Here is a 28,000-nt window from a genome sequence, read left to right as displayed (position 1 = left end):
AGCGTGAGGATTATTGAGTTGGGATGCCCAGTGCCCAGCACGGGCAGCTGGTGCTGCTGGGCTGTGTTCTGTGCCAGGTGAGGTGTGCAAGCCCAGGACAGGCCTTTCATCCTGCCCAGCTGTGACCACCAGAGTCTGCCCAGGTTAGAAACTCTCCTGTTTATTCCCTTCCCAGCCACATAAATAACGCAAAAATGCTCCACAAGAACATCCCAGAAAGCATTAACATAAGGATCTTTTTACAAGGTTCACCTTGGCCTGGGCAGAAAGCCACTGCTCAGGTGGGGGTAGGGGCAGGGCCAGGGCAGTGTCGTGGTCCTGCTGGCACTCGGCTTCCCTGAACTGTGATGCTGCCCAGCTCTCCGTGACGGGCCAGAGGTTTGTGAGCGCTGCTCCTGCTAAATCCTGGCGGTGTTTGCTGCAGTCCTGCCAGGCTCCCGGGCCGGGCTGGCTGCCGGAGGGGAGGGGGGTCCCGGCCACATCCTGCAGCTCCGGGCTGGGGAAGCGGAGCGGGGCAGGATGCGGAGCGGGGGCCAGGCAGGGGTCAGGGCTGCCTGTGGGGACACATGGCACTGCTGGGGCTGCCAGGCCACGGCTCCCAGCTGGAATTCGCTGCTGACAGCCTGAGGCAGCCCCGAGTGTCCTGACAGGAACATCTCCGCGTGTCCTCACAGCTTGTAGTGCAGGTTTCCCCAGCTCAGCCCAGGCTCCGGGGCAGGCCGAGGTTTCCCTGTCCCGAGCTCCTGTGTCACAGCAAAGCCCAGAAGGCAAAAGCCGCTTCCCGCACGGCTCAGGGGGTCCCGGCCTCCCCAAAAATGAGCTGAGCTTTGCGCCTCTCAGTCCCGCGGGACGTTCTCCTCTATCCACCGGAGGTAGAGAGGGTTTCCTTGGTCGATAGGCAGGCTGATGATCTCGGGGATTTCAAAGGGATGGATGGATCTAAAGTGGAAACAGGCGCGGAGGAGCGGAGGCAGCGCCAGCCCCGCTGGAAGCCGCGCTCCAGCCCCGGCCCTGCCGCGCCCTCCCGCACTTCAAAGCACCCGCAGCTGCCTTCTGCCACCTGGGAATTTTGCTTTGAGTTTGGGGTTTACCACAGACTGCCGGGGGCCTGGCCCAAAGCTGAGTGTGCTCCCCCCTCGGGAAATGCAGGAAATCCTGCCAGGATAACCTGTGTGAGGAGGAGGATCCCTCCTGGAACCCAGCATGGAGGGCCGGGTGAAGCCCAGCAATTGATATTTCTGCCAACTTTTCCTTTTTGCTGATGCCATCTCTGGGTTTTTCTGGCTTGTAAGATACAGCAGGAGCACTTAATCCGGGTGGGAAGGGGCTCAAGGAACTCCCAAAGCTGGAGCAGAAGGTGACAGCCTACCATGGATGGGACACCCATGCTCCTGTGGAGCCAGAGCCTCACCTGACGTAGTTGGACAATTCCCCTATTTTGGACGTCCTTGTTTTCACCAACTGTGGAGAGTAAAAAACCAAAACAAGCCCCAGGGGAGATGTGAAGGGATGGAGGGATCCCGATGTGCAGTTCCACTGCCCCCACCCAGCACAGCCAGGGCTATGACAGGAGCTCTCCCAGGGCTCTTCCCTGCGGGATGTTCCCAAACCCAGGGCAGGTTGGTGCCTCCCTCCCCAAACCTCCCCGCAGCCCCTTTCAGCTGGGACTGCTCACAACAGGGATTTTTGTGATGTAGGGAATGATCACTTACCAGCAGTATTTCAGTGGATTCTTCCAGTTCCCCTTTCCAGAAATATCTGGATTTAAAAGAAAAGCAGCATCAGCAAATCCAGCTCTGGCTGCAGCCATGCCAACCCTCAGGTTACTTTCCCTGCTTGGGGCTTTTTGCACCTTTTTTTTTCTTTACAAAGTGGCTCAAGAGGTATTGCTGGCCCCAAAACTGCTGAGCACACGAGTGAGCACCCCAGATTTATGGACCAGAGCCTCCTCCAGAGAATTTGCCCAGGGGGACTGGCAGAGCAAATTTGCTGGGACTGAGGTGCCCTGTGGTGGCCCCGCTCTGAGCAGGGCCGGGGGACAGTGCCTGCAGGGGTTGTGGCTGGGAGGCTGAGCTTTCTTCCTCTCTTTCCCTGCAGGAGAGGAGCTGCACTTCTCATGAGTCAGATATGACCTTTGAAAACATTTCTGCTGCCAGGAGCCCGTCCTGATCTCATCTGCCTGCAGGGCTCCTGCGCGAGGAGGACTCGGAGGCGTCGCGGTGTCTCCTGAGCAGGGCACGGAGCAGAATCCAGCTGGAGCTGCCAGGGCTGTGCAGGAGCAGCTCTGCTCTGGCTCTTTGAGTTTGCAGGAAATGATGGATAAGGGCAAGAAGGGCACTATTGGGTTTGCCCTCAGGGGTGCACTGTAGGGATCCCCTCCTGAGGGAATCTGTGGTGGGATCTGCTCCTCACTTCTGCCAGGGTGTTTCTGTGAGGAAAAGCTGTTTTGGGGCTTTGCTCTTGAACCCCTCTAACAAGTGCAGTCCCCTTGCATGGACAGCTGGGGACACCTGCAGAGCAGGGCTGGGCCCATTCCAAGGTCAAACCTGCCGTTCTTCCTGCCTGAAAAAGCTGCTTAATTTTGTAAAGGCCTTTTCTGGTCCCTATCTTGGCTGCTTTTTAGAGCCTCTAATAACAGGCACCATGTCCTCAGGACCATAAACCCTAAATTGCTGGATGTCTGTGTAGCCAAGTAACCAAGAAATGAATGATCCCCATGGGCAGTTGGAGCATCTGTGCTCAAAAAGCTCCGAGCATAGTGAGACTCGTCCCCATCATCTGCAGCAATAAACAGACCCAGCAGCCTTCTGGAAACTGAGGTGTGTGTGCATCCCCTCCCTCCCTCCCTCCCTCCCTGAGGAGCCCAGGTTTGCCTCCTCCCTTGGGGAATATCCAGCCCAACTTACAAGGCCGAGCTCTTGGGCAGGATATTCACGTAGGCAGCCAGTTTCTTATCCATGATGGCCCTGGGGGAGACAGGAGTGGAGTCAGTGCCAGCCCTGCCCAGGGTTCATCCCCAGCCCTGGGGACATTCCCTTGTGCTGCCCAGGACTGGCAGCAGCAAGTTTGGCATTGGAGACATGGAATTTTGGGTTACTTATTACCCTGAGAAAACAGAGGCAAAGGTGAACTTAGGCTGGAGACACTTCAGATCAGGTGCCCCTGGCAGGGCTCTGGGACCCTCCTGGTGCTGAGGAGGGAATTTGGGTGTTGTTCCTGGCCTGGAGGACCCTGCCCAGTGCCAGCCCTGTGCCCCTCTGGCTGTGGGGTCACCAGGGCAGGGACTGAACCGTAGGACAAGAACCCGGCCTGAGACGGATGGGAAGGGTTTGTTTGGCACTGTCCCACTGTGACCCCTCCTCCCAGAGCAGCCTGAATGTGTATCCTGTTAAATTAACAACATCAAGGTTTTTCAACCTAAAATGTCCTAGAAATCTGAAGCCCAAATCAATTGTGCAGCCTCATTAGTTGTGGGTTTGTTACTGCAGAGCTGCTCAGGGCTGCCAGCAGAAGCGATACTTCAGGGATTACAGAGCACCCAGGCAATCTCAGGCAGGATTTTTAGAAGAAAGGGGGGAAATGTTGTGTTTTGTGAGCAGAGCAGTGTCTGGCCCTTCTCATGGAGGTGGCAGCTGTCCCTCCAGGCAGGGCACCAGTGACTCCACCTTTGATTTTCTTCAACGCTGCCTTGGGGGGACCATGGCTGGAGAGGAAAAGCACGCCAGGAGGCTCAGGGTTGTTTGCTCTCACCATGTGTAGGCAGTTCCAGGCATTTAATGCTCGTGGAGCATCTTGAGTTAATCTTTAGACCAACAAAGTGCAGCAGCACGAGCAGAGCCACCCCTGCTGTGCCTGTCATGTCACACATGGCACAAATCAGTTTGGATTTGCTGCCTGCAACTTGCAAGTCCCTTTAGCACAGGAACCTTTTGGTTTTGGCGCTCTGTCCCAATAAATTGAGATCCTAACTGAGATCCTGAACTTTGTCCCAGCAAGCTGAGCAGCAACAAGAGGCCACCAGGGGAACAGAGAACACTGTAAGGAGCTGAATGTGATCTGTGGAAAATGTCTGCATAATACATGATAGCTTTGGGTTGGGCACTTAATTGTGTGTTTCTTTGTCTGTGCCTCTCAACAGGCTCTAAAGTGAGACAGATTAAATATTAATAAGCAGAAAAGCAAAGAAAATGATAAGCACAAATCTAAGGCAGCAGTGGGGGCTGGCGGGGTGCTGGTCAAGTTGGGTGATACCACCCAGCCAAGGGGGCTCCTCCCAGGACAGGCAAGAAGGTCTTGAGATGCTGAATTCTACCTGCAGCTCTTCTGCTTTCCCAAAGCTTGAACCCCTTTTCCTTAAACCAGTGGAAAATTTCCTTGCAGACTGATCCATCAGAGTGAGTGCTCCACTGAGCAGTGCAAAGGAAGAACAAACACGACAGCACAGGAAAAAGGAGTGGAGGGGAAATGAGTGCAAAGCCCTGTGTCATCTCTGCAACCAGGGCTCCCAAACTGCTCCCAATTCCAGAACAAAGGAATAATTACCCCACCAGTAAAGCCACAACCAAAGTACACATATCTCAGCGAGAGGGAATGATTTATCTCCTCTCCCTTCCCTGCAAGATGAGGAACAAAGTGTGGAAAGCATTTGCAAAGCTGTTAAGATGAGGCATTTTTAAGAACTGAGGCTCTTTTCACCAGGTACAGTTGCTCCTTTTTTTTTAGGAGACATCGAGCAGCACAGACATAATTCTATTTGAATTTCTTAACACAGTTGCAGTATTTAAGGTGACACAAACTCTCTTTCAGTAGCCTGTCAGTTCCTGAACATGTTTGGGAGCACTTTGCTGGAGATGGAGGGGTTTTGGCAGCAGCAGAGCAGCAGGAAAACAGCGCAGGAGGTGTTGCAGGAAACTTCACGGTCCATCATAAACACTTCCCCAGTCAACACGGGTTCAGTTCTTTGAACAGACCATCCATTGAGTCAGGGACTGACAGATGTGTGAAAAAATCTCTGCCTGCAAAGTATCTCATACATTAAAATAGAAGAAGGAAAAAAATCGAGGAAAAGCCCTCATTCTCTGAAGTTTGCCTGGTGAGCAGAGTGGAACTTCACAAGTGTTTGTTGTGGACCCCTTTCATACTTGCTTTATTTTCATGTCAGAGCCCTGTGCTTTGTCCCTCTCTATAAATATCCCTCCTGGCATTTTGTTGTCTGTGTTGTTCTAGGGAGGAATAAAGACTCTGGCAGATCAGAGAACATCAGGTTGGAGCTTAATCCATCTGAGAACCCAGAAATTCAGGGTCATGAAAATGGGTCTTGAAAATGCAAGGCAGTGAAATAAATTGAGAATTACTTGCTGTTACCATGGCATTGACTTCAGAGGCAAATGTCAGCTTTCCTGGGACAGAGCAGCTCCTGGCAAGGGGGTTGTGACACAGAGTCACTGGAAAGGAGCATTGCTTGGGTATCAAAAATTCCCAGAATGGTTTGGGGTGGGAGGGACATTGAATGTCACTCCATCCCCTGCCACGAGCAGGGACAACTTCCACTATCCCAGGCTGCTCCAAGCCCCATCCAGCCTGGCCTCAGACACTTCCAGGGAAGGGGCACCCACAGCTGCTCTGTCCCCCTAAAGATGCAAAGTACAGAGGGACAAGGAAATATTCAGCTTTATTCCAGCTTTGGAACCCCTCAAGCAGAGAAGGAAGGGAAGCATCCCCGTACCTGGCGATGTCCTTGGCGATCTGCTCGTTGAGGCAGTTGACGAAGGCGATGGAATGTGTCCCTGGGATGTAGCTGCCGGTGAGAGCAGAGTGCAGGTGCAGAGCCAGACCCCGGAGCAGGGGGTACATGAGCACCAGCAGCGTCAGCACCTCGGAGAGAACACCAGGGAGGTGAAATACTGCACTTTGGAAAACAGCATTTACATTGTCCGTGACTTGAGGGACATTTCCAGGCTTCTCTCAACATTGCAGGTAAATTAAAGGAAGGTGAGAACCTGCTCCTAGGGGGATTCATTCCCCTCCAAGAGGGGAATCTCATGTTTAGGGCAGGAGAGGGGAGGTTTTGAGGCTGTATCAGCCCACGGGGGCCCAGGCCTTGACTGTGGGAGGTCAGCCCCAGACTAACAGGGGTTACAGACCCCACCACCCAAGCACAGCAGCCAGGACTGGTTTTCTGAAGAAGAATAAGGGGGTAAGACATGGAATGTCTTGGTTTATAGTGCAAAAAAGAGCAAGAAAGGAATGGCTCCCACACCCAGCACATCTCTGCTGCTCAGGACACGTCTGTAGCCATCCTTTAGCCACGGGTGAGGTGTGCCCATCCCTCTGGGAAACGAGGGGACAGGACCCTCTGCCTCCCTGGGGATGTGGGCAGGGGGAGAGCAGGATGACAGCGATTTGTCCATGGGAAACAGATTAGGTGCCAGGACCTGGAGAATTTCCATCCTGCCCTGTCAGGTCATTCTCCTCTGCCACGGCTCTGTGCACCCCACCCAGCACACACTCCAGCATCACAGCCCCATTTCAAGGCAGGTTTGAAATTCATCTCATCTCAATTGTCTGTTACTAAAAGCACAGCGAATCAGGGTCCTGTGGGGCACAGAAATGTCAATGTACACAGCCCAGGGCTGCACAGACACCAAGGCTCTGCCCGTGGCCTGCCAGAGCAGCAGCAGCAAGTGGGGTTTGCTGTGCACGAGCTGCTGCTCCTGGAAAGGCCCTTCACAGCTGTTTGTGCTCACACACCATCAACAGCCTCCCAAAAATACACCCATCATCCCAGCAAGGATGCTGCTGGAATGGGGAGGTTAGTTTGGAGTGCTGAGCAGCAGCTGAAGGACGGTGCCATTCTGGGCTGCAGCGCCTTCCCTTTGTCTTTTGTTTTGGTTTTGACATAAACAGCATCTGGCCCTGTTTCAGCAACAGTGATTAAAAAATGCTTAGAAGACTAAGAATATATTCTTTTTCCCCCTTATTGCTACCTTTCTTTGTCCTCTGAAAAACTTGCCATTAAAGCACTAATGTAGAAATCTCTCACTTTTTTTTTTAAATTTTATTTTTTAATTGAATTAAAAATCTCTCTTGTCACCACAAAGCCAGGAGCTCCTTCCCATTTGGAAAATGACTGATGTGCTGTATTGCTTGTCTCTTCTTTCCCAGTCCATTTGAGGAAATATTCTTTGTTACCACAAGACTTCTCATCATAATTTTTAGAGCTCCTTCTGTGCTTTTTTTTCCCACTAAGCCATTTAACAAATATACAATAAATCCCAGAAGCTACTCAGTTAGTTACAAGCTGAACAGAGATGTGCTGGCGTACCTATTTTTCCAGATTAAAATGTAATCATGCTCCTTGCTCTGGAAAAAAACAAACATCCAACCTGTTCAGCCTGTTGATCATTAATCTTCTTGTAAGATGTCCGTGCATGTGATGAGGAAATCCCCAGGATCACTTGTGATTGAATATTAGTACAAACATGAACACCATGTTTTTTTCTGGTGTTTCTCTCTTTTTTTTTTTTTTTGTTTATGAAAAGGAAGATTCCCCCTTTTTTTCCAGAATAATTGTATTTGCCAAGGGATGGTGCAAAAGAGGAGTGAAACGTCAGGATTCCCACCTGATAAACCAATTAAATTAATGATTGCCAAAATACTGAAGTGAACAAAACTGAAAACACCCCTGTGAGGATTTAAGAACTTCACTGAAAACCACTGTGCAGCAAAATGTCAGGTTTTAGTGCAGAGACTCAGATTTCTGCAGCACTTCCTCTGGCTTTGGTGAACTAAAAACAGCTTTTAGGTTTAGAATCACCATGCTAGGACTTTTTGTGTAGTTTTGATGAGATTCTGTTAAAAAGCCCCAGCTGAACAGCACCACCTGAACACAACTTGTGGTGATGCTGAGTGTAAAAAACTTGAAAATTTGCTTCTCTCCCAGCAGATACAGGGAGCTGACCCCTCGTGCACGATGGTTTTGGGGAGAGGTTTGCTAACAAAGATACAGACAGATATTTCCACAATTGCTTGGTGTGGGTTGGTGTCTGTTGTGCTCCCCAGTATCCCTTGTCCTGCATCCCCGTTCCAGCCACGTGTCCATCCCAGCCCTGTGTCCATCCCAGCTGTGTGTCCATCCCAGCCCTGTGTCCATTCCCATCCCAGCCCTGTGTCCATCCCATCCCCATGTCCATCCCAGCCCTGTGTCCATCCCAGCCCTGTGTCCATCCCAGCTGTGCGTCCGTCCCAGCCCCATGTCCATTCCCATCCCAGCCCTGTGTCCATCCCATCCCCATGTCCATCCCAGCCCTGTGTCCATCCCAGCCCTGTGTCCATCCCAGCTGTGCGTCCGTCCCAGCCCCATGTCCATTCCCATCCCAGCCCTGTGTCCATCCCATCCCCATGTCCATCCCAGCCCTGTGTCCATCCCAGCCGTGTGTCTGTCCCATCTCCGTGTCCATCCCAGCCCTGTGTCCATTCCCATCCCAGCCCTGTGTCCATCCCATCCCCGTGTCCATTCCAGCCCTGTGTCCATCCCAGCCCTGTGTCTGTCCCAGCTGTGTGTCCATCCCCATCCATCCCTGTGTCCATCCCATTCCTGTGTCCATTCTCATCCCATCCCCGTGTCCATCCCTATCCCAGCCCTGTGTCCATCCAGCCCCATGTCCATTCCCATCCCAGCCCCGTGTCCATCCAGCCCGAGCCCCACTCACCAGCAGCACGGTGCCGCGGCCGGGCCGGGGGCAGCCCTGGGCAGCGGGGGGCAGCGGGCAGCGCTGGCTCAGCCCCTCCATGTCCTGCGGCCCCTCCACCTGCTCTGCCCGAGCCGGGAGCGCTGCCCGGCCCGGCGGCACTGGCTCCTCCTCCCCATCTCCTCCTCCTCCTCCTCTCTGCCTCCCCGGCTGGTGCCCGCCCGCCCTGGGCCGAGGGGCAGCGCGGTGTCCCCTCCTGGCAGCGCAGCCCGACCTGCAGAGCTGCGGGACAAATACCGGGGGTGGGCACCCCAGGAGCGGGGTCAGACACCCCGGTGCTGGTACCGGGCTGCCCGCAGCAGCCTCCGCTGCCATTTCCAGGCTCTCCCTCCAGGACAGGCGCTGGAACCCTCCAGTGCCCTCCCCGGAGCTCTCAGACCTGCTGACTCCATTTCTCACCTTTGCTTCGATTTCTGTCTATAAACCTGTCGTTTTCTCAGATTTCATCAGCTTGGGGCTCTTTGGACAGAAAGCACCGGGCAGGTGCTGAATCCTGGCGTGTTTGTACCCAAAATCTCCTGTAAGGGACGCGGGGCAGAGGAGCCGTAACCCCTTTTAAAAACCCCTAACATTTCACTGTCCCCCTGTCTGTTCCCAAAACCTGCCGGGAGAATTCATCCCTTGCCAGCCTGCAGAACACCCGAACCCGCCTGTTGTTTATTTATTCGGGGGATGTAGCCTTTGGCAGAGCTGGAAGCACAAAGTTGTACAAGTTCTCTGACCGCATCATTTTGTTTGCAAAAGGTGAGAAAATTCAGCTTGAAGACATGAGGGGGTGACGGAGCCCAGGGAGCTGCTCCGGGCAAACACCGGGCTGGGACCGGCTGTTCCTGCTCTCCGGGATCAGCACTTTCCCTTCCCGAGCCCAGATAAACACCGTTTATCCCATTTTTCCCAAAAAACAGCGACGCCGTGCACCGACCCCCGCGCTCCCCTCAGGGGATCGAGACCCGCCACGCCCCCAACGGGACACGCCCCTTCATTGCCGGGACCACGCCTTCATTACCGGGACCACGCCCCTTCATTAGCTGGACACCACGCCTTCATTACCGGGACCACGCCCACCATCACCGGGACCACGCCCACCATAGCCGGGGCCGCGCCCCCTCGTGCTAGTGGGGCGGGGCCGAGGGGGGCGTGGCGCGCGGACATTTTGTTTACATTGCGCCGGAAGCAAAGGACGCCCTTAGCAACGGCGCGGCGGTTGCTAAGGGCTACCCGAATTCTCGCGAGATTTCTGCCCGGCTGTTGCTACAGGCGACGCGAGTTCTCGCGAGACTCCCGGGAGATGGCGGAGGCGGCGGCGGCCAAGATGGCGGAGGCGGCGGCGGAGCTGCTGGAGCGGGCGGCGCGGCGGGACGCGGCGCTGGAGGAGCTGCGGGCCCTGCGGGTCGCCCTGGAGGCCGTGCCGCCCGCCACCCTCCGCCCCCGCCTCGGCGAGCACCACTTGGGGGCGCTCTTCGGCCTCCTCGCCGTCAATGACCGGTGAGCTCCGGCGCGGTGCCGCGGGCCTGAGCGGCCCCGCTGCTGTTTCCCGAGCGGGGGGCTCCTGCCGCCTTCCCGGCTCATTCCCTGCCCTCTTGCGGGGCGGGAGGTGGCACAGCGGGTTCCCTTTCCTCAAGGGCTCGGTTTTCTCTCCGTCCCGCCCAGCGAACAGGTGTCGGCGTGTGTTTCCATCCTGGAGAGGCTCCTGCAGGCCCTGGACCCCCTTTACGTGATCCAGAACCTCAGGGAAGAGCTGCAGAAGGGCCTTTTCCACCCCGACGACTCCGTGAAGATCCTCACCATGTCCCAGGTACAGTTTCCTCCAGGAGGAGGGGACAGAGCTCTGTGCTGAACTCTGGCTTAGTCCCCATCTGCTCCTTCCTGCCTCAGTTTGTGATAAAAGCAGGAATTGTGTCCTTCTTCGCTCGTGCCATTTGGGATAATTACTGTGCAGTGTGCATATAATGCTTTATGATATGTCAATAGTAATATCCAAAACTATGTCCTGACAAAAGCAGCTTGTGAATAAAATTTCTGCCACGTGTCTCAGTTAATGCTTTCTGTGCCAGCACTGACAGCAGGCGATGTAAGAATTAAAAGCAGCAACATTTTGATATTCAGGATACTTTAAACTATTGTGGAAACACCAAGCAGGCTGTGGGGAAAAAAAAAATTGTTCTAAAGTTATTTTCTGTAACTCTTTGCTCAGGTTGGGAGGATTGTTGAAGACTCAGCTGCTGTCACAGAAATTCTCCACAGCCCCGAGCTGTTACGGCACATCATAAACTGCATTGGTGGGGAGAAAATAGCAGTGGCCAAAGAGGTAAACATGGCTTTATTGTCCCATTCCTCTGCAAGCTGAGGTGGCTGGATGACAATAATGAGTGAAATAATCAGTGAATTATAATTAAAATTAAGTGTATAGCTATAATTAATAAGTTAATCAAGAACATTGCAGCTAAACCTGGTAATCTTAGATTTTCTTCTCTGCGTGGTTTTGTTTCTTTTTAGTAATAAGCTCTTGTTTTTGCTTGCAGGCCATTAAATCTCTGTCAAGAATAGCCCAGAGCAAGGAGGGTTTGGAGGCTCTGTTTGGGAGCAGTTTGTTGAGTGACCTGAGGAATGTCATGGCCACGAGTGACGTTGTTCGGTACAGGGTCTATGAGGTGGGGACGTTCTCTGGTGCTCCTGACTCTCAGCCTGGGGTTTATGGCTTTTAAATTACTGTTTCTCACTGTTTTACACACTTCCCTTCACATCTGTGTTTTATCAAAACTAGAAAGGAGTAGGAAGATTACAGCAGTGTGAGCTTTCATGATGTCATAACTTCTCTTTCCCATTTTTTGGTATAAAAGTGTGGATTACTGTTTATTTTCTAACTTGTAGTGCCTAAGGTGTTGGAAGGGCTACACAGAATTACTAAAAACACCAGAAAATGTTTGTTTCTCTGAAAATAAAAGTAAAATAGTTAACTGTAGCCTCTTAACTTCTGGATGTGAAGTGCTGCTGAAGGTTTTGGAGAGATGCCAACTGCCAGTCTAGAGATGTTTGGCAAAGGAGAAATAACACAATTTAGCCATTCTAGAGCTTAATGGGGATAGCACAGGAAGAGCTGATTGTGAGTAGAGATCAAAATCATGTGCTGTAAACTTGGAACTCCTTATGAAGTTGCTTCAGGCAAACACTTGGGTTAATGATAAAAATGTGATTAATTCCATATTTAATATATGTAGGGCTAATTAGCACCATAAGATGTATTTGGCTGTTGCTGTGAATTATGAGAATGTTTTTATAAACTGTCCTTTTTGTTTTTCTTTAGTTAATTGTGGAGATTTCATCAGTGTCAGCAGAGTCTCTGAATTACTGTGCAAGCAGTGGGCTAATCCCTGAGTTAATTGGGGAGCTGACTGGAGAGGATGTGCTGGTCAGGTACGTTGGTGAGTTTGCCAAGGAGATTTCCACCATTGTTCAAACTCTGATAAATGTGTTTGTGTGTGTTTCTTGTAAAACTCTTTTCAGAAAAACACTTCATCTGCCTCTTCTTAAACTGTCCTGAGTGTCAAATGCTTTATACCTTAATCTGAGGACCAAGCTGGAGTAATAATTACCACATTTGGCTGCAATAGAAACACTTTAAATTCTTTTACAAATCTGAGGAGCTGAATGAGCTCAGAGAAGCTTGAACAATTGGGGCCATTTGGCTTTTTTTTGCTAGGATTTCATCTTACGGATGTGATTTCTTTTTCTTAATCACTGAGTGCTTCAAGCCCCACCTCTAAACTGAAATAACCATGTGTGTTGCAGAGCCACGTGCATAGAGATGGTGACCTCGCTGGCCCACACCCCCCACGGGCGGCAGTACCTGGCTCAGCAAGGAGTCATCGACAAAATCTCCAACATCATCCTGGGGGCAGACTCAGATCCCTTCTCCAGCTTCTATCTGCCAGGTGACACCATGCATTCCTTCTTTCCAGGCTTTGCTGCTTGCTTTGGTGATGAGTTCAATTGGCAGCACTGTTAAGCCTCTCTGTTGAAAGCTCAGGGGGAAATTTTGAATATTAGATCGGATATGTAAAATATTGGATATTTCAAAAATGCTGAAGGACAGTCTGACACACAAAGGATGTTCCTCAGTAAGAGTGGTAAGATCTGGACAGGCTGTGCTGTAGCTTTAAAGTTTGTGTTATTGTAGCCTTTTTTAGGAATACAAACATCATGAATTAAGCAACAGTCAAAATATTTGGCTTGTTGCTTAGTTCTGTCTTATTTTGAGCTTTTTACCAACACTATTCAGACTTAATAACACATGTTTAGGAACAAATCAGTCTCACATAAATGTCCATTTAATTTTGCCATTGCTGAAGTTACTGTTCTTCCACTCAAAGCTTTTTTTGGTCTTGTTTTCTCAGGATTTGTTAAATTTTTTGGCAATCTGGCTGTTGTGGACAGTCCCCAGCAGATCTGTGAGCGCTACCCTGTCTTTATGGAAAAAGTCTTTGAAATGGCAGAAAGTCAGGATCCCACCATGATTGGAGTGGCTGTGGACACACTGGGAATCCTGGGATCAAATATGGAAGGCAAACAGGTTTTACAGAAAGCTAGTTAGTATTTTTCTTTTCTTTTTTTCTTTACTAAAACCTTTTCATTATAATATAAGAGTGAATTGGTTTGGGGTGATACAGAAAGGAATTGAAAAATGTATTCACTTATCTAATGAATACATTTATAATGTAGCTGATGGTAACTGTATTCCTGTAGAGATCTGGCTGAGTTAATTAAAAGCACTTTGTTTTTGTTTTGAAAGGAAGTAGATTTCAAAATCTCTTAAGCAAAATAGGGCACCAGGCCAAGAATGCCCCCACTGAGTTACGGCTTCGGTGCTTGGATGCGATTTCATCTCTGCTTTACTTGCCTGTAAGTTGGAGTTTTTGTCTTTGTTTTTTCTTTAAATCTCCAAGAGTGAAATCATCACACACCTGAGGAATTGTGAGGACACATTTTACAGCCTCTAGGCTGGGTAGCAGTGGTGCTTTCAGGGTTCTGAGTCATTGATTTACTGTTTTGAAATTCCATGATTGATTTGCTTAAAGGTTTGAGTTTGTTTGTAAGGAGCCAGGTGTTCTGAAATGTTAATAAAAGATGAAGTCAAGGCTTCATTGATGAGGGAATGAGAGTAAACAGGTTCATGTCCTTGTGCTCACCAGGATGGGGGCAGACTGCTCCAGTCCCTGTGGTCTTTGGGATCTGGGTTACCAGTGGAACTCTGAATGGGTGATTAAACCATTTGAGCACATCCTGGAACCTGAAAGCTTTTCACAATCCTGATCAAACTCTTTAATTTTTGTGATTTACGTAGCCAGACCAGCAGACAGAAGACCTTTTAAGAATGACTGAATCCTGGTTCACATCCCTGTCCAGCCAACCCCTGGAGCTGTTCAGGAGCATCAGTACTCAGCCATTCCCTGATCTCCACTGCGGGGCTTTGCGTGTATTTACTGTGAGTGCTTTTGGTTTTCAACATCAGGGAGTGACTTGTGTTGCCATTCAGTCTCAGATTTATTTATTTCTTTGAAGGGAATACCATAAATTTTTTGTTAAAGCCCAGAAGTAGTAAGAAAAAGGCCTTTTTCCTCATGCCCCACTTGGCTTCCCCATGTAAATAATGCAGCAGACACATCCTGTCTGTAATGCTAATTTTCTCATAAATTGGAGACGGAAAAAAAGGCAAGAGCTGTGCTCTAAGCTCTGCTTCTATACCAGAGGCACTGCTGTGATAATTCCCTCAAAACTTTGAGGATAAGCATTGAGCTCTACTTGTTCTCCAGTGCTAAACCCTGCTGCTTGATTTGAGTGGTGGTTTTGTATCTGATTTAATTTTTCCTGTTCCTTGTCCACGTACCAAAAACCCTACTGTGTAACTGCTTTTCTGGGGTTTTATAATGTTTTCCCTCTCTCTCACATCTTCTGTCTTCCTGTTCAGGCCATTGCAAATCAACCATGGGCCCAGAAGCTGATGGTGAACAGCCCAGGGTTTGTGGAGTACGTTGTGGACAGATCTGTGGAGCCTGACAAAGCTTCTAAGGATGCTAAATACGAACTGGTGAAGGCCCTGGTGAACTCCAAAACCATTGCGGAGATCTTTGGCAATCAGTACTACCTGAGGCTCAGGGCTTACCTGCATGAGGGCCCCTATTATGTTAAAGCAGTTTCTACTACAGCTGTGGAAGGAGCAGAATAATGTCCTTGGTGTCTGGAGTCCCCTTCCTGCAGAACACAGTCCTTTCACAGGTGTTGAGGTACAAAGGTGTAAAAACTCTCCACACTGGAGGTTGTCTCTTTAAAGGAACGTGAAGATATTTTGGCTCTATTTGAAATGAGTCAGCAGAGCAAATTAAAGGCTGTTTGATATTTCCCCCTAAAATGTCATGGCAGAAGTTCCCTGTATGCTTCATGGTACAGGTAACCCAGGTGAGCACTTAGCAGCTGCTGATTGTGTTTTATTTGGCAGGATTTATAAGTGTTTGTTTGAATTGTTCTTTGGTTTGGAATTTCTGTTGTGTTTTCTCAGTAGGTTACAGTTCAGTTAAAAAAAACACCAAAACACCTCAAGTTTTGTAACCTCAGATGCTGCCATAATTTCTATTATTTTTTAATTCATTTTTTTACCTGCCAAAGTTGGCACTTGCATGGAACACTGTTCTGTCAGAATCCTGTTGCTGAATAAGCCAGTGACTGTCCACGAGGGAGTATGGATTGGATTCTCTTGTGTTCAGCCTGCTGGATGTGAATCTTGCTGGAATAAATAATCCTAAATATTGTTTACATTTTCTGCTGAGGATTAAAAAAAAAGAAGTTTTTACCCTTTTAAAAACAAATCAATGCACTCTGTAGGGATCAAAGCCACCTGGGAGCTTTGTCTCCCTTCTTGGCTGTGCTGTGGGGTGGCAGCTCAGTTTAGTGGCTGGAGCACTACAAGGCTACTTCAGAACCAAATCTTGAATTGTTTACACTATTTTTTAACAGAAATACTTTTTTTTTAAAGTATTATTTAAAGAAATGTGGTATTTTAGTTACCTGAGTTAGACTAAAAGGGGTAAGAACATGGAGCTCTTGTGTTGAAGGGAGTGAATGTACTGGGAGTATGGAAATGTGGCGTCTTAGGAAGTTGGAATCTTCTTTTGAAGCTATCAGGAGTGGCTGGGCACTCCAGTGACATGGGACATGCCTTTGCCCATAAACAGAGACCACAGGGGACTTTCTATCAAAGCCTTGTATTCTTTTTGTTAAGGGGGAGCAAAATAAAACATTTAATTACTGCTTTGGGGCTCATTTTAGTAATGTGTCAGCCAGGTGTAACTGTGGGAAGCACTGACCCCATGTCCCTGTGCTGCCAGGGGAAGCAGGAGGATCCTGTCCTGCAGGAACTCTGGTTTTACCTGTGGTAGCTGGAGGTGCAGCTGGCATTGCTGCCAAAAATTGCCGCCCAGGAGTCCAGGTGGGCTCAGAGGAGCTGGGGGAGATCCCTTAATGTTTGCTAAGCTGTCTAAAAGCAGGTGAAGTGCCTTGTTTCTCACCACCCAAGATGTCTCCAAGTTGTCATCCTACATCCCAGTGCTGCTGCTTTTATCCTAAATGTGCCCAATAAACATCTGCCAGTGAGAAATGTGTCTTGTGACTGGAGAGAGCACGGGGGCTTCATGAATCCTGCATCCAGCAAACACATCAGAGGAAATCAAAAGTGTAGAAGTCCTTAGCTTGCACTTGTTCTGGGCAGTTCAGCTCTGTTATTTTAGGTGGCTTTGTGTTCTGGTGGCTCTGTATGAGCCATATGCTGAAATGTCAGTAAAATAAATCAATATATAAACCTGCTCTGCAATTCATGAGCCTCTTCCATGTGTGTTTTCAGCTGGTGCTTTTGAAAGCTACTCTGTGTGCTGAGTATTTAGCATCTGCTTTGCATGGCACACTTGCCAAAGACAATATTTTAGAATGTGCAGAGATGCCAAACAAGGGGATTTTTTTATGTATACACATATGCTTTATTTTGTTGAGCTTTGAGCTCAGTGTTGATTGATTAATTGATCACTTTCCCCTTATTACTCAGATGCAGTTCCCTGCCCATGCTGTACATTGCCATATGGATTACATGCTGCTGCTGCTGTATCTGATATAAATGACAAAATTGGAGTGTGTTGTTTTTGTCATCCCCCTTTAAAGTAACAGGTGGAGATAACTGAGTTAAAAACACGAAGTGGAATGCTGGAGAGTTGAGGTAACATGCTGAACATTTGGTTTAGAAACCAAAAAACCCCAAACCAAACCTTGTCATTTGATGGATGTTAACAAGCAGCATTACTTGAGGAATTTCCACGATGGCTCAGTGTCTGTTCCTGCTGGAGCTGCTCTGTTTCTCTCAGCCTGCCCAGAAGCAGCTCCTTTTGTGGATGGAAAGCTTCCCCTTTGTTACAGAATTCTTTGGAGGTAGGTGATGCCTCACTCACATAAAACAGTTTTGAAGACTCAAAAGTCTGAAAAACCCTGGATATAGACAAAGTCTGTTGGAATACTGTTTTTTACTTCCATGCATGCACTTGTAGGTACTTACAGAGGCAGAGTACATCCAGTTCTGCTCTGTCACTCTGTAACAGTGAGAATTCATCTGCTGCTGAAGGGAAAAGAGCAAACTTTGGGAGGGGATCCTCAGTACTGAATGTTAACTGGATAACACAGCTGATGAAAGAAAATTCAGCCTCTTTTTGCAGAAGTTAAACATTAATTGACAAAATGAAGGAGCTCATTTTTTATCCTATCCAAGTTGAACTGTTTGAACTTATCAATGTAGGTCAGAACCTTGCAGGACACCAGGCTGTAGTAGGTTTCCAGTAAGGAACAATCTTCCCCATTGCTTGTTTCCTTCCAGTCTTGAAATAGCTCGTCCTCTCTCATGTCAGAGGAGGTGAAAATGAATTTATAGCAGCATCGATTGTAGCTGATGTGCTTCTCCCCAGCAAAGCGGGAGCTGTGCCTGGCAGTGATGCCAGCTCTTTGAGCACAGATCCCTACAAAAGCAGCTGGGGGCACTGCCAGGGGCACCTCCCTGGCAGCCACATAAACCTTGCGAGCCACGTCCTGGGACATGAGGAAAGCGCTGCCGTGGCAGAAATCCGGGTAGAACTCCTCGGGGTATTGATGGATGGGGACAAAGCCGGGGCTCTGGGGGTCCCTGTCGGGCACTCCGTGATGAACCACCCTCCCAAGGTAGATGTCCTCCAGCTGGGTTAAGCTCAGCAGGTACCCAGCCAGGCTGGCAACACCCACAAACACATCCTGGGCTGTGTGAAGGATGTACCTGGCACGGGGACAGAAAGTCACCGTCCACTCCATGCTCATCAGCATCTTCTGTGTCTGCGTCTGGGGGGAATCGATGAAACTGCCTTCAATAATGTCTCGGTGCTTTTCAGCCTCTTCATTGATCTCCAGCTGGGTGCTTGCTGCAGCTGCCTTTCCTACAGCAAACAGAGTCAGGACGCTGTAACCCCTGGAGCCTGTCGCGTTGCCCCAGGTCTGCCTGATCACGTTGCGCCTTGTCCTGTTTTCTGGGCTGCTGCAGACAACAATGAGCAGAAACACCTCTTGATTGGAGCAAGTCACTGCACTGCTGCTGGTGTGAGAGAGGTTGGCCTTCAGAGCATCCAGATCCAGCTTCCTGGCCCTCTCCCTGATCTCCAGAGCCTTGGCATCGGTGTATGACAGAGGCAGGGAATGCAGGAAGTACTGCTCCAGTAAATCTGCCCCAAAAAGCAGCATGTGGAAAAGCAAGACATTGAAGAGGATGAAGCACCACTGGTGTGTGCGGAGCCTGCAGAGGGTCAGCTGGGGAACAGGAACATGGACACTGAATTCTCTTGCCTCTCAAACCAAAAGGCTTTCCCTCATTTTACAATATATCCATGCAAAGCAATCACAACTTTTTAAACCTTTCTGGTCTTTGTATTATGAGTGTGAGGCTTTTTTTTTCCCTAGAAACTTAAGGAATCTACTTGTGGCACAGTGACACCCCAAACTGAGAAGGACAGTACCATATTGAAAGCTTTCTGTGCATCCATGTGTGGAAAATACTGAAGAATGACTTGCTATGAGTAATTTTTCATAATTTTTATGAAAAATTTTTCTTGTTACTGAAGGCCTTAATATGTCCTTGAAGAACTTTGGGTACTTGGCCTGACACTGCCCTATGAAAGCTGTCAGGGTTAGAATCCAAAGGGAAAGGCTGGGTTGGATGGGAGCAACATGGGGAAGTGGAAGGTGTCCCTGCCCATGGCAGGGCGTGGGGTGAGATGGTCTTTAAGGTCCCTTCCAACCCCAAGCCTGTGAAAGCTGTAAGAGGCTGCAGCACTTACCTGCATGGTGCTGGGAGCTGTCCCTGCAGCAGGGGCTCTCTGGGCAGTTTCTCCTGGCTGTGGCTGTATCTGGGTCTGCAGGATCCAGTTACTGCCCGGTGCCTGCAGCCTCTGGCTCCCACCTCACCTGCCTGGGCGCAGGAAAGATGATCCCCGGGGCTGATCGTGTTGCAGCCACATAAAACACAAAGCAAACAAAACCCTGGCCTTTCCCTTTATTAATTTCTGGCACTCTGAGAAATAAGTGAAGCAAATGCTGGGGCTCACTTGGTCACAGGAATCCCTGGTACTGTTGAGTCTGTCCTTGATCTGCTGCTTTGCTGCTGGCCCTGGGGGCTGTGTTTTCAGAGCTGTGCCATTGTGGTGTCGGTCCCGCAGTCTGGGGCAGTCGCTGAGCGCTCTGCATCTCCTCAGCTGGAGCTTTGGGGTGTGAACTCGTGGGTTTGCCGTGTGTGGGGTGCTGGAGGACACCCCAAGTGTGTGCTGCTGGGCCAGGCTGGCTCCAGCACACGGAGCTGTGGCCTGGGCAGGCTCTGGCCTGGGCTGCTCCCCGTGTTGCTGTTGGCTCAGTCCCGGCTGTGCCGGAGCTGACGGGGCTGGGGAGCCACGGGGACCTGGAAGTGCTGCAGGGGCAAGTGCCAAAGACACCACAAACAGGATGGAGCTGTCAGCAGGGGGAGAGTTGGCTTTGGCAGTGGGGCTGGGGAGCACTGAGGGGAGAGGGGCTTGTGGGTCCCCAGCAGCGCCCTGGGAGGGCAGGGAAGGGTTGGGTGATGGCAGCGCTGCTGTCTGAGGGTGGGTTGAGGTGGGACGTGCTGGCTGTGTGGGAACTCCAGCCTCCCTGGGAGAGCAGGGAGATCAGGATTTCTTTTTCATTTTAAGATTTCTCAGAGGTCAGGGTGCGTTTCTGTTCTGCATCCTTGGGTGAGAGGAGAACATAGCACTGCTCTGGTTTGTCTTGGCTGGACCATTGCAAGGCTCCCTGCAGCATCCTTAGGGCAGCCTGGATTAGCCCAATGTCCCAGGGACATGGAGAAGAGCTTTGATTTCTGCCTTGAGGGGGCCAGGGTTAATCCCCAGCTCTGGCTGAGCTGCTCAGCTCTCCCAGCTGTGTTGATAGAGGGAACAGAGGAATTACAGAAGAAACCAGGTTCCCAAAATCTGCTCACAGCTTGGAAGTGCATCTCACCCCACTGAAAAACCCCAAAACATTCACAGTGTGCAAGTCCCAGTGTGGATTTCTGCTTCAGGCTCTCCAAAAATAGGGAAAGCTCCTTCCCCAGGGCTTGTGTGTCAGCTGGGCTACAGCCTCATCTGGCCCAGCCTCACACTCTGCAATCCTCACAGAAGTTCTTTGCTTTGAAGCTGGGTGAGCTGTCAGCATGGGAAGTGTCAGTTAAATGTGAGCCCTGAAATAAAAGGCTAATAAGGAAATATTTTTCATGTACAGTAATACAGCCCTGCAACTCCAGTTACCCATTCTGGGGGAAAAAAAATTCCTTCTTTGAAGATATTCTGTCTCCAGCTGAATCATTTAATCAGCAAATAAATGCCAGCATTTAAAACCTCTTACATTAAAATTTGAATATATTTATAATAATAAAATAATGATAATAATAAGCCCCACATGTGTATCATCCCTGGTGCAATTAGGCCCAGCGTGGTGCTGGCAGCACTGCTGAAACCATTCCTTTAGCACTGCTCTGTGGTGGCAGCAGCAACTTTGATACCAAATATATAAAATTAACACTCCCCAACCCCAGTCAGGGCACAGGCAGCTCTTGGATGTGGGTTTTTATTTATCCACAGAGCTTGGTGGAGTCCCACTGGGAGAAAGCTGAGGAATAGCAAGGCAAAGACTGCTGAAGGGGAAATAACTGAGTCCCTCAGCTCCAGGAAGTTTGCCTGGGGGTGATCCTTCCATCACCTTTAACCTCAGGTTTCAGGCAAACACAACACCCAGCAGCTCATGTGTGACCTCATCTCAAGTCTCAGAAGGGTGAAGTGAAGCTCCTTTGGGGAAATCTTCACTCCCAGGGAGATCCAAGAGTTCCCTGGAGAGGAGTGAATTCAGGGCCCTGGAACGGTGAAGTCAGGTCAGTGGGGATGGAAATGCTGTTCCTACAGCTGCACTGAGACCCTGCACAATCCTGGGGGTGTAAATTGGGCACTCACCCAGGACAGAAGATTTTCCTGAGCCTCAGGGCTAGAATTTTCTTTCTGTGAGATGTTTTCACATTTTCATTAAATTCTATGTCCAAGCAAATCTCAATACAGAAGCAGGGATGTAACTCCGTGAGCAACTTGAGCTGTCCTAAACCTGTGAGTGTTCAGACTGAAGGATGTTTGGGTTTGATTTCTTGGAGAGCACGTATTTTGTGATAGCCAAAGATCAAAGCAGAGCTGCCAGGAGAGTGGTGGGAGATGCTGTTGAGCAGGAGGAGCCCGGGGTGGGCAGTGGGTGCTGCAGGGGAGCAGCAGAACCTGCAGCTCCTTAAAAAAGTCTCCTAAAGTCTCCTGGCTTCCCTCCCAGTGCTGGGAACATTTGGAAGGGGGAGCAGAGCCTGGCTTCCCTCAGTTCTGCTCAGCTTCACTTTGTGAAAATGCGAAGGCTTTGGATGACGCACCGTGCTCAGGCGATGGAGGAGGGGAGGGTGGATGGATGGGATTGATGGGGAAAATCCAGTCAAAATTTGGTTTCCCAATATAAATTTGTTCAAATGTGAAAGCTGGAGCTCAGCCTGCCCTAGAAGTCCTTCTCAGGAGGGTGGACAGCCCTCTCTGTGCCCACCGTGGTGCCCCTGCTCCTGGGCTCTTCCCAAAAGCCAGGTTCATTCCCACAGGCACGTTTGCCAATTTTCACTTGCTGCCTTCTGCTCCAGGGACAGCTCAGAACCCTCTGTGGATCCCACCTGGCACAACCTCCCTTTCCACGAGGCATTCCCTGTGCTCTCATGGATTCACCTGTCTGATTCTAGGGCTCAGAGGTGCCCCTTGTCACCCCAGCCAGGATGCTCTGGGAACACAAAGCACTCCCAGGTTTCCAACAAATTTTGGATGCTACACAAAGAATCCCCTTTATTCCAACCTGCCTTTTGCAATTTCAGCAGCACACACAGACCTGAGAGCACGAGGGGGACCTGTCTGGGTTTTAATAACAGCATCAGTTGCAATAAATAAAGATGGTTGTTTAGATCTTAGTCACCTAAAAGCAATGTTTGTGCTTGAAGACATGATTCAGCTCTTGCAGGCAGTTCTTCACCTCACATTCTCCATGGGGCTTGGGAAATTATGGAAGAGGCTTTGTAAGAGTTCTACAGTGCATGTTGCACTTGTTATTTGATATTCAGTGTCCCTTTGGGTATTAAATAAAAGTAGAAACCTGAAAACCGTGCAGACAAAGCTGAGCACTGACAAGCAGACAAACATCTCTGTGGTTCCCAATGTGCAGATGAAGGTGTCTTTGCTCCTGATTTAATGGCTCAGTTGATGACACTAAAACCATGTTTTTATAGCCAGGTTTCCTGCATTCTTCTTTTTGTTTCTCAGGCATCAGTCTAGGAGTTACAGAGCTCTCTCCTTTTTTATGGTATGTTTGATTATTCCTCCTTGAGATTAATGACAGCTTTGACAATTCCCTACCTCTGTATTCCTGGATAACGACAGCCTCAGCCCCCTGTGTGTTCTGCAGTTCTGCATTCAGCCTTGGGATCTCTGAGTTAAACATGAGCTGAGTGGAAAGAGCCTAAACTTGTGTGAAATGCTGACTTGTGAGGCCACAGGGCCTAGTGGGTTCCCCAAGTGCTCTCCCTGCCAAGATGTCAACTTGACAGAAAAGTTGCTTATTTTGCAGTGGACCAGCCTTGTTGTTATTAATTCTTAGACTGTGCCATGTGAGTTGCTTTTTTGATGTTTTTTTGGTGCTTTTTCCTGGCCCTGTCATTCCCTGCAGGCTGTATTTGTGCCTGGCAAATGGAGATTCACATGAAATCCATTTGACACGCACAACATCCGCAGCCTTGGAGTCTCAGCTCGGGCTCTGCTTTGATTAAATTCAGTCCACGCTCTGACAACATTTCCAGCTGGGAGCAGATCTGGTGTCGCTGTTCCCGACTCCGTGGCTGCTCTGCCCTGCATGGGGCATTTCTCCTGGGAGAAATTTCGGCTGGAGGATCTCCTGGGCACCTCCTTGCCCTGGGGTGATGGGGTACCTGCGTGATGCACCCAAAAAGGCAAAGCTTGACCAAGGCCGTGGGGGAAACAGGAGCTGGATGCAGCTCGTGGGGCTTCAGTGATGCCCCAGCCCTTCCTCTCCAGGTGCTGGATGGATCCAGCTGTGCTCCCACCAGTGCCCCAGGGCTGGGGAGGGGCTGCAGCCCCCCAGCCACGGCCAAGGCTCCCTCTGGTGGGGCTGTCCCCATCCTGGCAGGGGTTATGGGGGGCTGGAGCAGGACAGGGACCCCTGTGACGCGGATCCCTGGAGCCCTGTGGATGGCTGGACTCGGATGATGTGCTCTGCAGAAGATGACTTTCCCTCACTCTCGCCTCTGACTCATCCCGCTGTTGCTTCCCACGGATTTATTTATTGTTCTCCCAGACGCAGAAACAGCAGAGTTTCTGTCCCTGCCCCTGCCAGGCCCCTCCTCGGGCAGCTGGGCTGGGATCTGTCGGAGCAGCCGGGCCTTCCCCTGCACTCATCCCTGGGGGTTCTCCTTCCCCAGGAACCCTCCACGAGCCCCCTGGGCCTCTCCCCGAGCCCTGCTCTGCTCTGGAGAGATGCTCACACACAGCACCCGGCCTTGGAGACGGCACTCAGCATCTTGGGATGTGCCCGTTCCCGGCTGTGCTGCTCATTCCCTGCCCAGCCCCTTGGAATTGTGCTCTCCTGCTCCGGGGTGCAGGAATGTCGGGGTGCTGAAGGGGCTCCCCGGCAGAGCTGGAGGGACTGAGGGAGTCAGGAGAACGGTGCTGCAGTCGGAGGTACCTGAAATCCTTATTAATTGTATTTTGTGCCCAAGTCTGCTGGGAAACGAGGACTTGTGGCATCGATAGCATTTTGGGGAGTGCTGCAGCTGGAGGCAGGAAGGACCAGCTCAGCCCCGTGCCCCCAAAATTCTGAAGGATGCCTTTGCTGAGAGCACTGTCCTGCCTTGCCCTGCCTTTGCCCCTTGGCTTTGGGGGTGCAGGGGGTGCTCTGTGCTGCAGCTGGGAGCAGTCCCCAGAACAAGAGCTCTTTCCTCGGGTAGGGTACCACCAGATTGCCCAGCCTGTCCCTGTGCTGACCTGAGCCTGCTCACGGTGGGGCTTGGGTGGCTCCAGTGTCAGGGACAGGTGGAACCAGTCCACACTCTGCCGTTCAAACTCCAGCCCATTTGGATGGGAATGTTCTCTTCTTCTGGCTCTTTCTCTTTCATTTTTCATTTCTCTCAGCATCTGACTGTAAGTGTTTTAAATAATTCCTCCCCCGCGCCTGTGTTATCACCCAGCATGTCAATACGCTGCTGTGCCACCCACCCCTCTCCTCCCGGAGCTGCACGTTAACGCTTTCACCAGATAACGTGAGGCAATTAGTGAATGGAGAATAACCTTCCTACTGAGAGCAGGCTTGGGAAGCATCACACGGGCGGATTGCACGGGGAGCATTAATTGCTTTTCTCTCCAATGACTCCTGGTGTAGGAGAGTCCATATGGAGAGAGAGGAGGAGGAAGAGATGCTGCGGGAGAAACAAAGTCTCCAGTGCTGGAGAGAAGCGCAAAGCCCAGCGCATCCGAGTGGGGGCACTTCCCCCTGGATCCGGAGGCTGTGGCACAGCGGGGGCTGAGGGATCAGCGTGTGCCCATGGATCACACGAGCCCGGGAGCGGCGGATGCGGAGGGCGAGGGTGGGGTACCCCGGGGTCAGCGGGGCTGCGAGCTGCCGGAGAGAAACCAGAGCTCTGGAAGCAGAGGGATCCCAGCGTGGAAGGTGTCACCTTCCCCCGGGTGTGACTGAAGCGGTGTGTTGGGTGACTGAGCTGGCAGGGGAGCTTTGCACAAAGCACAAGGGGCCCTGTGGCCGCTGCCTTGCTGTGGGAGCTGCTCCTTTTTTTGGGGTATCTGCTCACCAGTGCCCACGGGTGGCACCGCAGCGAACCCCCCAGAGCCCGCACAGCGGCCTGGGCTCGGAAAGGGAAATGGAAAAAGAAGCAAAAAGGGAAGGCGTGTACCCGAGCAGGGGCAGAACGACCCCCGGGCCGCCCCTGCCGTGTGCCGGGGGTGCTCGGTGGGACCCTGCTCGGAGCCGCTCCCTTTGCAGCCGCCCACACCTGGCTCCCCGCCAGGCGACACAATTTTGGGGCGCTTCCCATCTGGCCACATCATTACCGGTGGCACCTCCTGGCGCACGGAGCTGAACTTGGAGGGGAGGGAAGGCACCTTGGAGCCCACCCCGTTAACCCTTTCCTGGAGGCGGCTGGCTCGTTTCCAGGCTGCCCACGCTGTCCCTGGGCTCGGGGCCATTCCCCAGCGGGGCCGTGTTATTGCAGCAGGGCTCCCCGGCAAGATCAACGCTCCCGGCCCGGCCGCTCAGCACGGCACAGGAATTGCCGGGGCTTGGCCGCGCTGTTTGCTTTCGGCACAGCCCCGAGGCGCAGCAGCGCTCAATACAAATATTTGTGTGGGTAGTGGGAAAAAAAATAATCCAACCAAATAAAAAAGAAAAGGAAATAAACAAGAAAAGGGGGGAAAAAATAGAAATGGAAAGGAAGAAAGGAAAGGAAAAAGCGAAAGGAGAAAGGAAAGGGGAAGAGGAAATGGCAGGGAAAAGATAGGGGAAAAGGAGAGGAAAACGGAAAGGAGAAAGGAGAGGAAAAAGGAAAATAAAGAAAGCAAGCAACCTAAAGGTCGTGCTGACAGAGACCAGAGGCGAAGGGACGGGGACGGCGGGGGGGTCACCGGCTGCTGCCCCAGCCCGGGGGTGGCGGGGGCCGGTGGGGGCAGCTCCGGGGGAGGAGGCGAGCGCGGCCGGCGGTGCGCGTTGGGCGGAGCCCGGCCCCTCCCGGAGCGGCCCCGCCTCGCCCATCCCCGCCCATCCCCGAGCATCCCGCACCTGTTGCCGGCCGCTCCCCGCCGGGCTCCCCGCGGTGCCGCCCGGTGCCGGCATGCGGAGCTCCGGAGCGGCCCGCGGGCTGCCGCGGCGGCGGCTGCGGGGCGCTCCGTGATGGGCGGCCGGCAGCGGCCCCGGCAGCGGCCCCGGCAGCGGCCCCGGCAGCGGGACGGCGGCGCTGGCTCTGCCCGAGGCCGGCAGCCCCCGGCCCGTGCCCCCGGCAGCTCGGGGCTCCCATGCTCTGGCCGCTCCGGGCCCCCGCGCCGCCGCGCCGATGCCGTTCTCGGGCGAGGAGCGGAGCCTGCAGGGGATCTACAAACCGGCGGGGCCGGCCGAGGGGCGGCCGGTCTGCTCCGAGTGCTACACCAACAGCTCCTTCGTCTACGACGATGGCAGCGCCCACAGGTACCGGGTACCACGGGGGCCGGGGAGGGTCCCCGGGGCTGCCGTCGTGCTGGAGCGCGGAGCTCCCGCTGCGGCCGAGGAGCCCCTTCCCCTGTCGGGGGCAGCCGGCGGGACCCCCGTCCCCAGCCCCGCCGCTCTCCCCGTGCCCCGAGGCTGCAGGAAAGTTTCTGCGGCACTTCCAGGCCCGGCCGGGTCCCTGCGGGTGCCGCTGTGGGCGCAGCCCCTGGTCGGGAGCTGCCCGTGTACGGGGAAGGGGCGCTTGGAGACCCCCGAGCAGCCACTTCTTGCATGGGAAGAGGGTCCGTGCTGATCCCTCTGCCGAGCCCAGCTCGGACCGAGGCTGCGCTCCGGGGTGTGAGGGTGAGGCAGTGCTCGGCTGAGCCCCGGAGCCCCCCAAAGCCGAGGGGCTAAAATACACCCAGGAAAAAAGCACATTCCCATAGGTGCTGCCCAGCCCCTGCTCCATTTCTGGGCTGGTTCTGTGCCAGAGTTACAATGTCCAGTGTGAGGGAGGGGAAGAGCTGCTTGAGGTGAGCAGGACTCAGAGCCACCATCCTCTTGTGCCTGGCAGTAGCATCTGTTTCTCACAAGTGGTCCTTGCTGAAGTATTCCAGTTTTTCCTGAAGAATGCTGTGTATTGTCATTGTCATTAAATTTACTAGTATGGCTCTTCTGACTGTCACACTCATCAAATGCCAGCTGTAGTGTACAGATGAATTGTGTGCATCAATTCATGCTTGGCAGATAAGAACCTTAGCTGGGTTTGTGCCCTGGGCTGCCCAGCTGGGATTTTCTATGTCTTCATTTGCTTGCCATAATTTAGGGAAAAGATCTTTTTATTCCTAAAAACCTGAATGAAAAAAAGAAGAAGCAGTCTGTTCTTTATCTCTCAGTACATTGCCACTGAGTGGGCAATTAATAAAATCCCCGAATATTGCTTTTTTAGGGTCAAGACCCCCGTTATTACCTTCTCTCTGTCAGTGACACGATGCCCAGCGCATCCAAGGCTCCGTGGTGCCTCAGGACCCCCAACTCTGGGTAACACCACTTTGGGCTCAGCAGGGTGATGCTTTCCCCAGCCCTCAAACTGCCTCATTTTGCAGCTGTGCTTGTTGAGTCTGCAGAAATGACACCCTTGAGGAGGTTATTGTGTCTGTGAAGATCAGGGATCTGGTTGGAGACATCTCCTGGAGGTTTCCAGCTCCAAGCTTACGGGAAGACGAGGAGTTGCTCCTCATTACTGGCACTGCAGCCCTGCCCAGGGTCATTTATCCTCATCTAATGCACTACAAAATCCTTGCCCAAACATCCTCCTGCCTGTCTCTTTCAATCTGGATAGAGGAACTTGGTTTCCTAATTATTGCTCTGCAGCTCGA

The 28,000-nt window shown here is 51.6% G+C and overlaps 4 protein-coding genes across 10 annotated transcripts in view; 2 read left to right on the top strand and 2 right to left on the bottom strand.

Annotated features, from left to right (window-relative positions):
* Positions 1-144: 144 nt before the first annotated feature.
* Positions 145-8,847, bottom strand: LOC111942924 (protein CutA homolog). Its single transcript, XM_086857879.1, has 6 exons — positions 8,712-8,847; positions 5,726-5,874; positions 2,907-2,966; positions 1,713-1,758; positions 1,412-1,461; positions 145-939 (listed from the first exon to the last, which is right to left on the bottom strand). Exons 1-6 carry the CDS (start codon positions 8,790-8,792, stop codon positions 837-839), a joined length of 489 nt encoding a protein of 162 aa, XP_086714005.1. The 5' UTR covers positions 8,793-8,847; the 3' UTR covers positions 145-836.
* On the top strand, positions 5,873-16,611 carry PSMD5 (proteasome 26S subunit, non-ATPase 5). The gene is made up of 11 exons (XM_086857877.1): positions 5,873-5,976; positions 10,008-10,235; positions 10,401-10,545; positions 10,945-11,058; positions 11,273-11,401; positions 12,055-12,164; positions 12,540-12,682; positions 13,145-13,336; positions 13,540-13,649; positions 14,092-14,232; positions 14,716-16,611. The coding sequence occupies exons 2-11, from the start codon at positions 10,039-10,041 to the stop codon at positions 14,971-14,973; spliced, it is 1,539 nt and encodes a 512-aa protein (XP_086714003.1). The 5' UTR covers positions 5,873-5,976; positions 10,008-10,038; the 3' UTR covers positions 14,974-16,611.
* A 300-nt stretch (positions 16,612-16,911) lies between these two features.
* Positions 16,912-18,696, bottom strand: B3GALT9 (beta-1,3-galactosyltransferase 9). The gene has a single exon (XM_023918164.2). The coding sequence runs from the start codon at positions 18,540-18,542 to the stop codon at positions 17,508-17,510; it is 1,035 nt and encodes a 344-aa protein (XP_023773932.2). The 5' UTR covers positions 18,543-18,696; the 3' UTR covers positions 16,912-17,507.
* A 7,782-nt stretch (positions 18,697-26,478) lies between these two features.
* Positions 26,479-28,000, top strand: part of KCNT1 (potassium sodium-activated channel subfamily T member 1) — an 81,462-nt gene continuing 79,940 nt past the window's right edge. For all 7 annotated transcript variants that reach the window (XR_015278310.1, XM_086858787.1, XM_086858783.1 and 4 more), the window contains exon 1: positions 26,479-26,624. Coding sequence is in view for 6 of the 7 variants with exons in the window: in XM_086858787.1 (XP_086714913.1) it covers positions 26,494-26,624 (131 nt within the window). In the remaining variant the exon portion in view is untranslated. The remainder of the gene's footprint in view (positions 26,625-28,000) is intronic.

Source organism: Cyanistes caeruleus, chromosome 20 (genome assembly GCF_971803275.1).
Source record: "Cyanistes caeruleus chromosome 20, bCyaCae1.hap1.1, whole genome shotgun sequence".
In the NCBI taxonomy this organism is placed as follows: domain Eukaryota; kingdom Metazoa; phylum Chordata; class Aves; order Passeriformes; family Paridae; genus Cyanistes; species Cyanistes caeruleus.
This window is presented reverse-complemented; position numbering and strand designations above follow the sequence as displayed.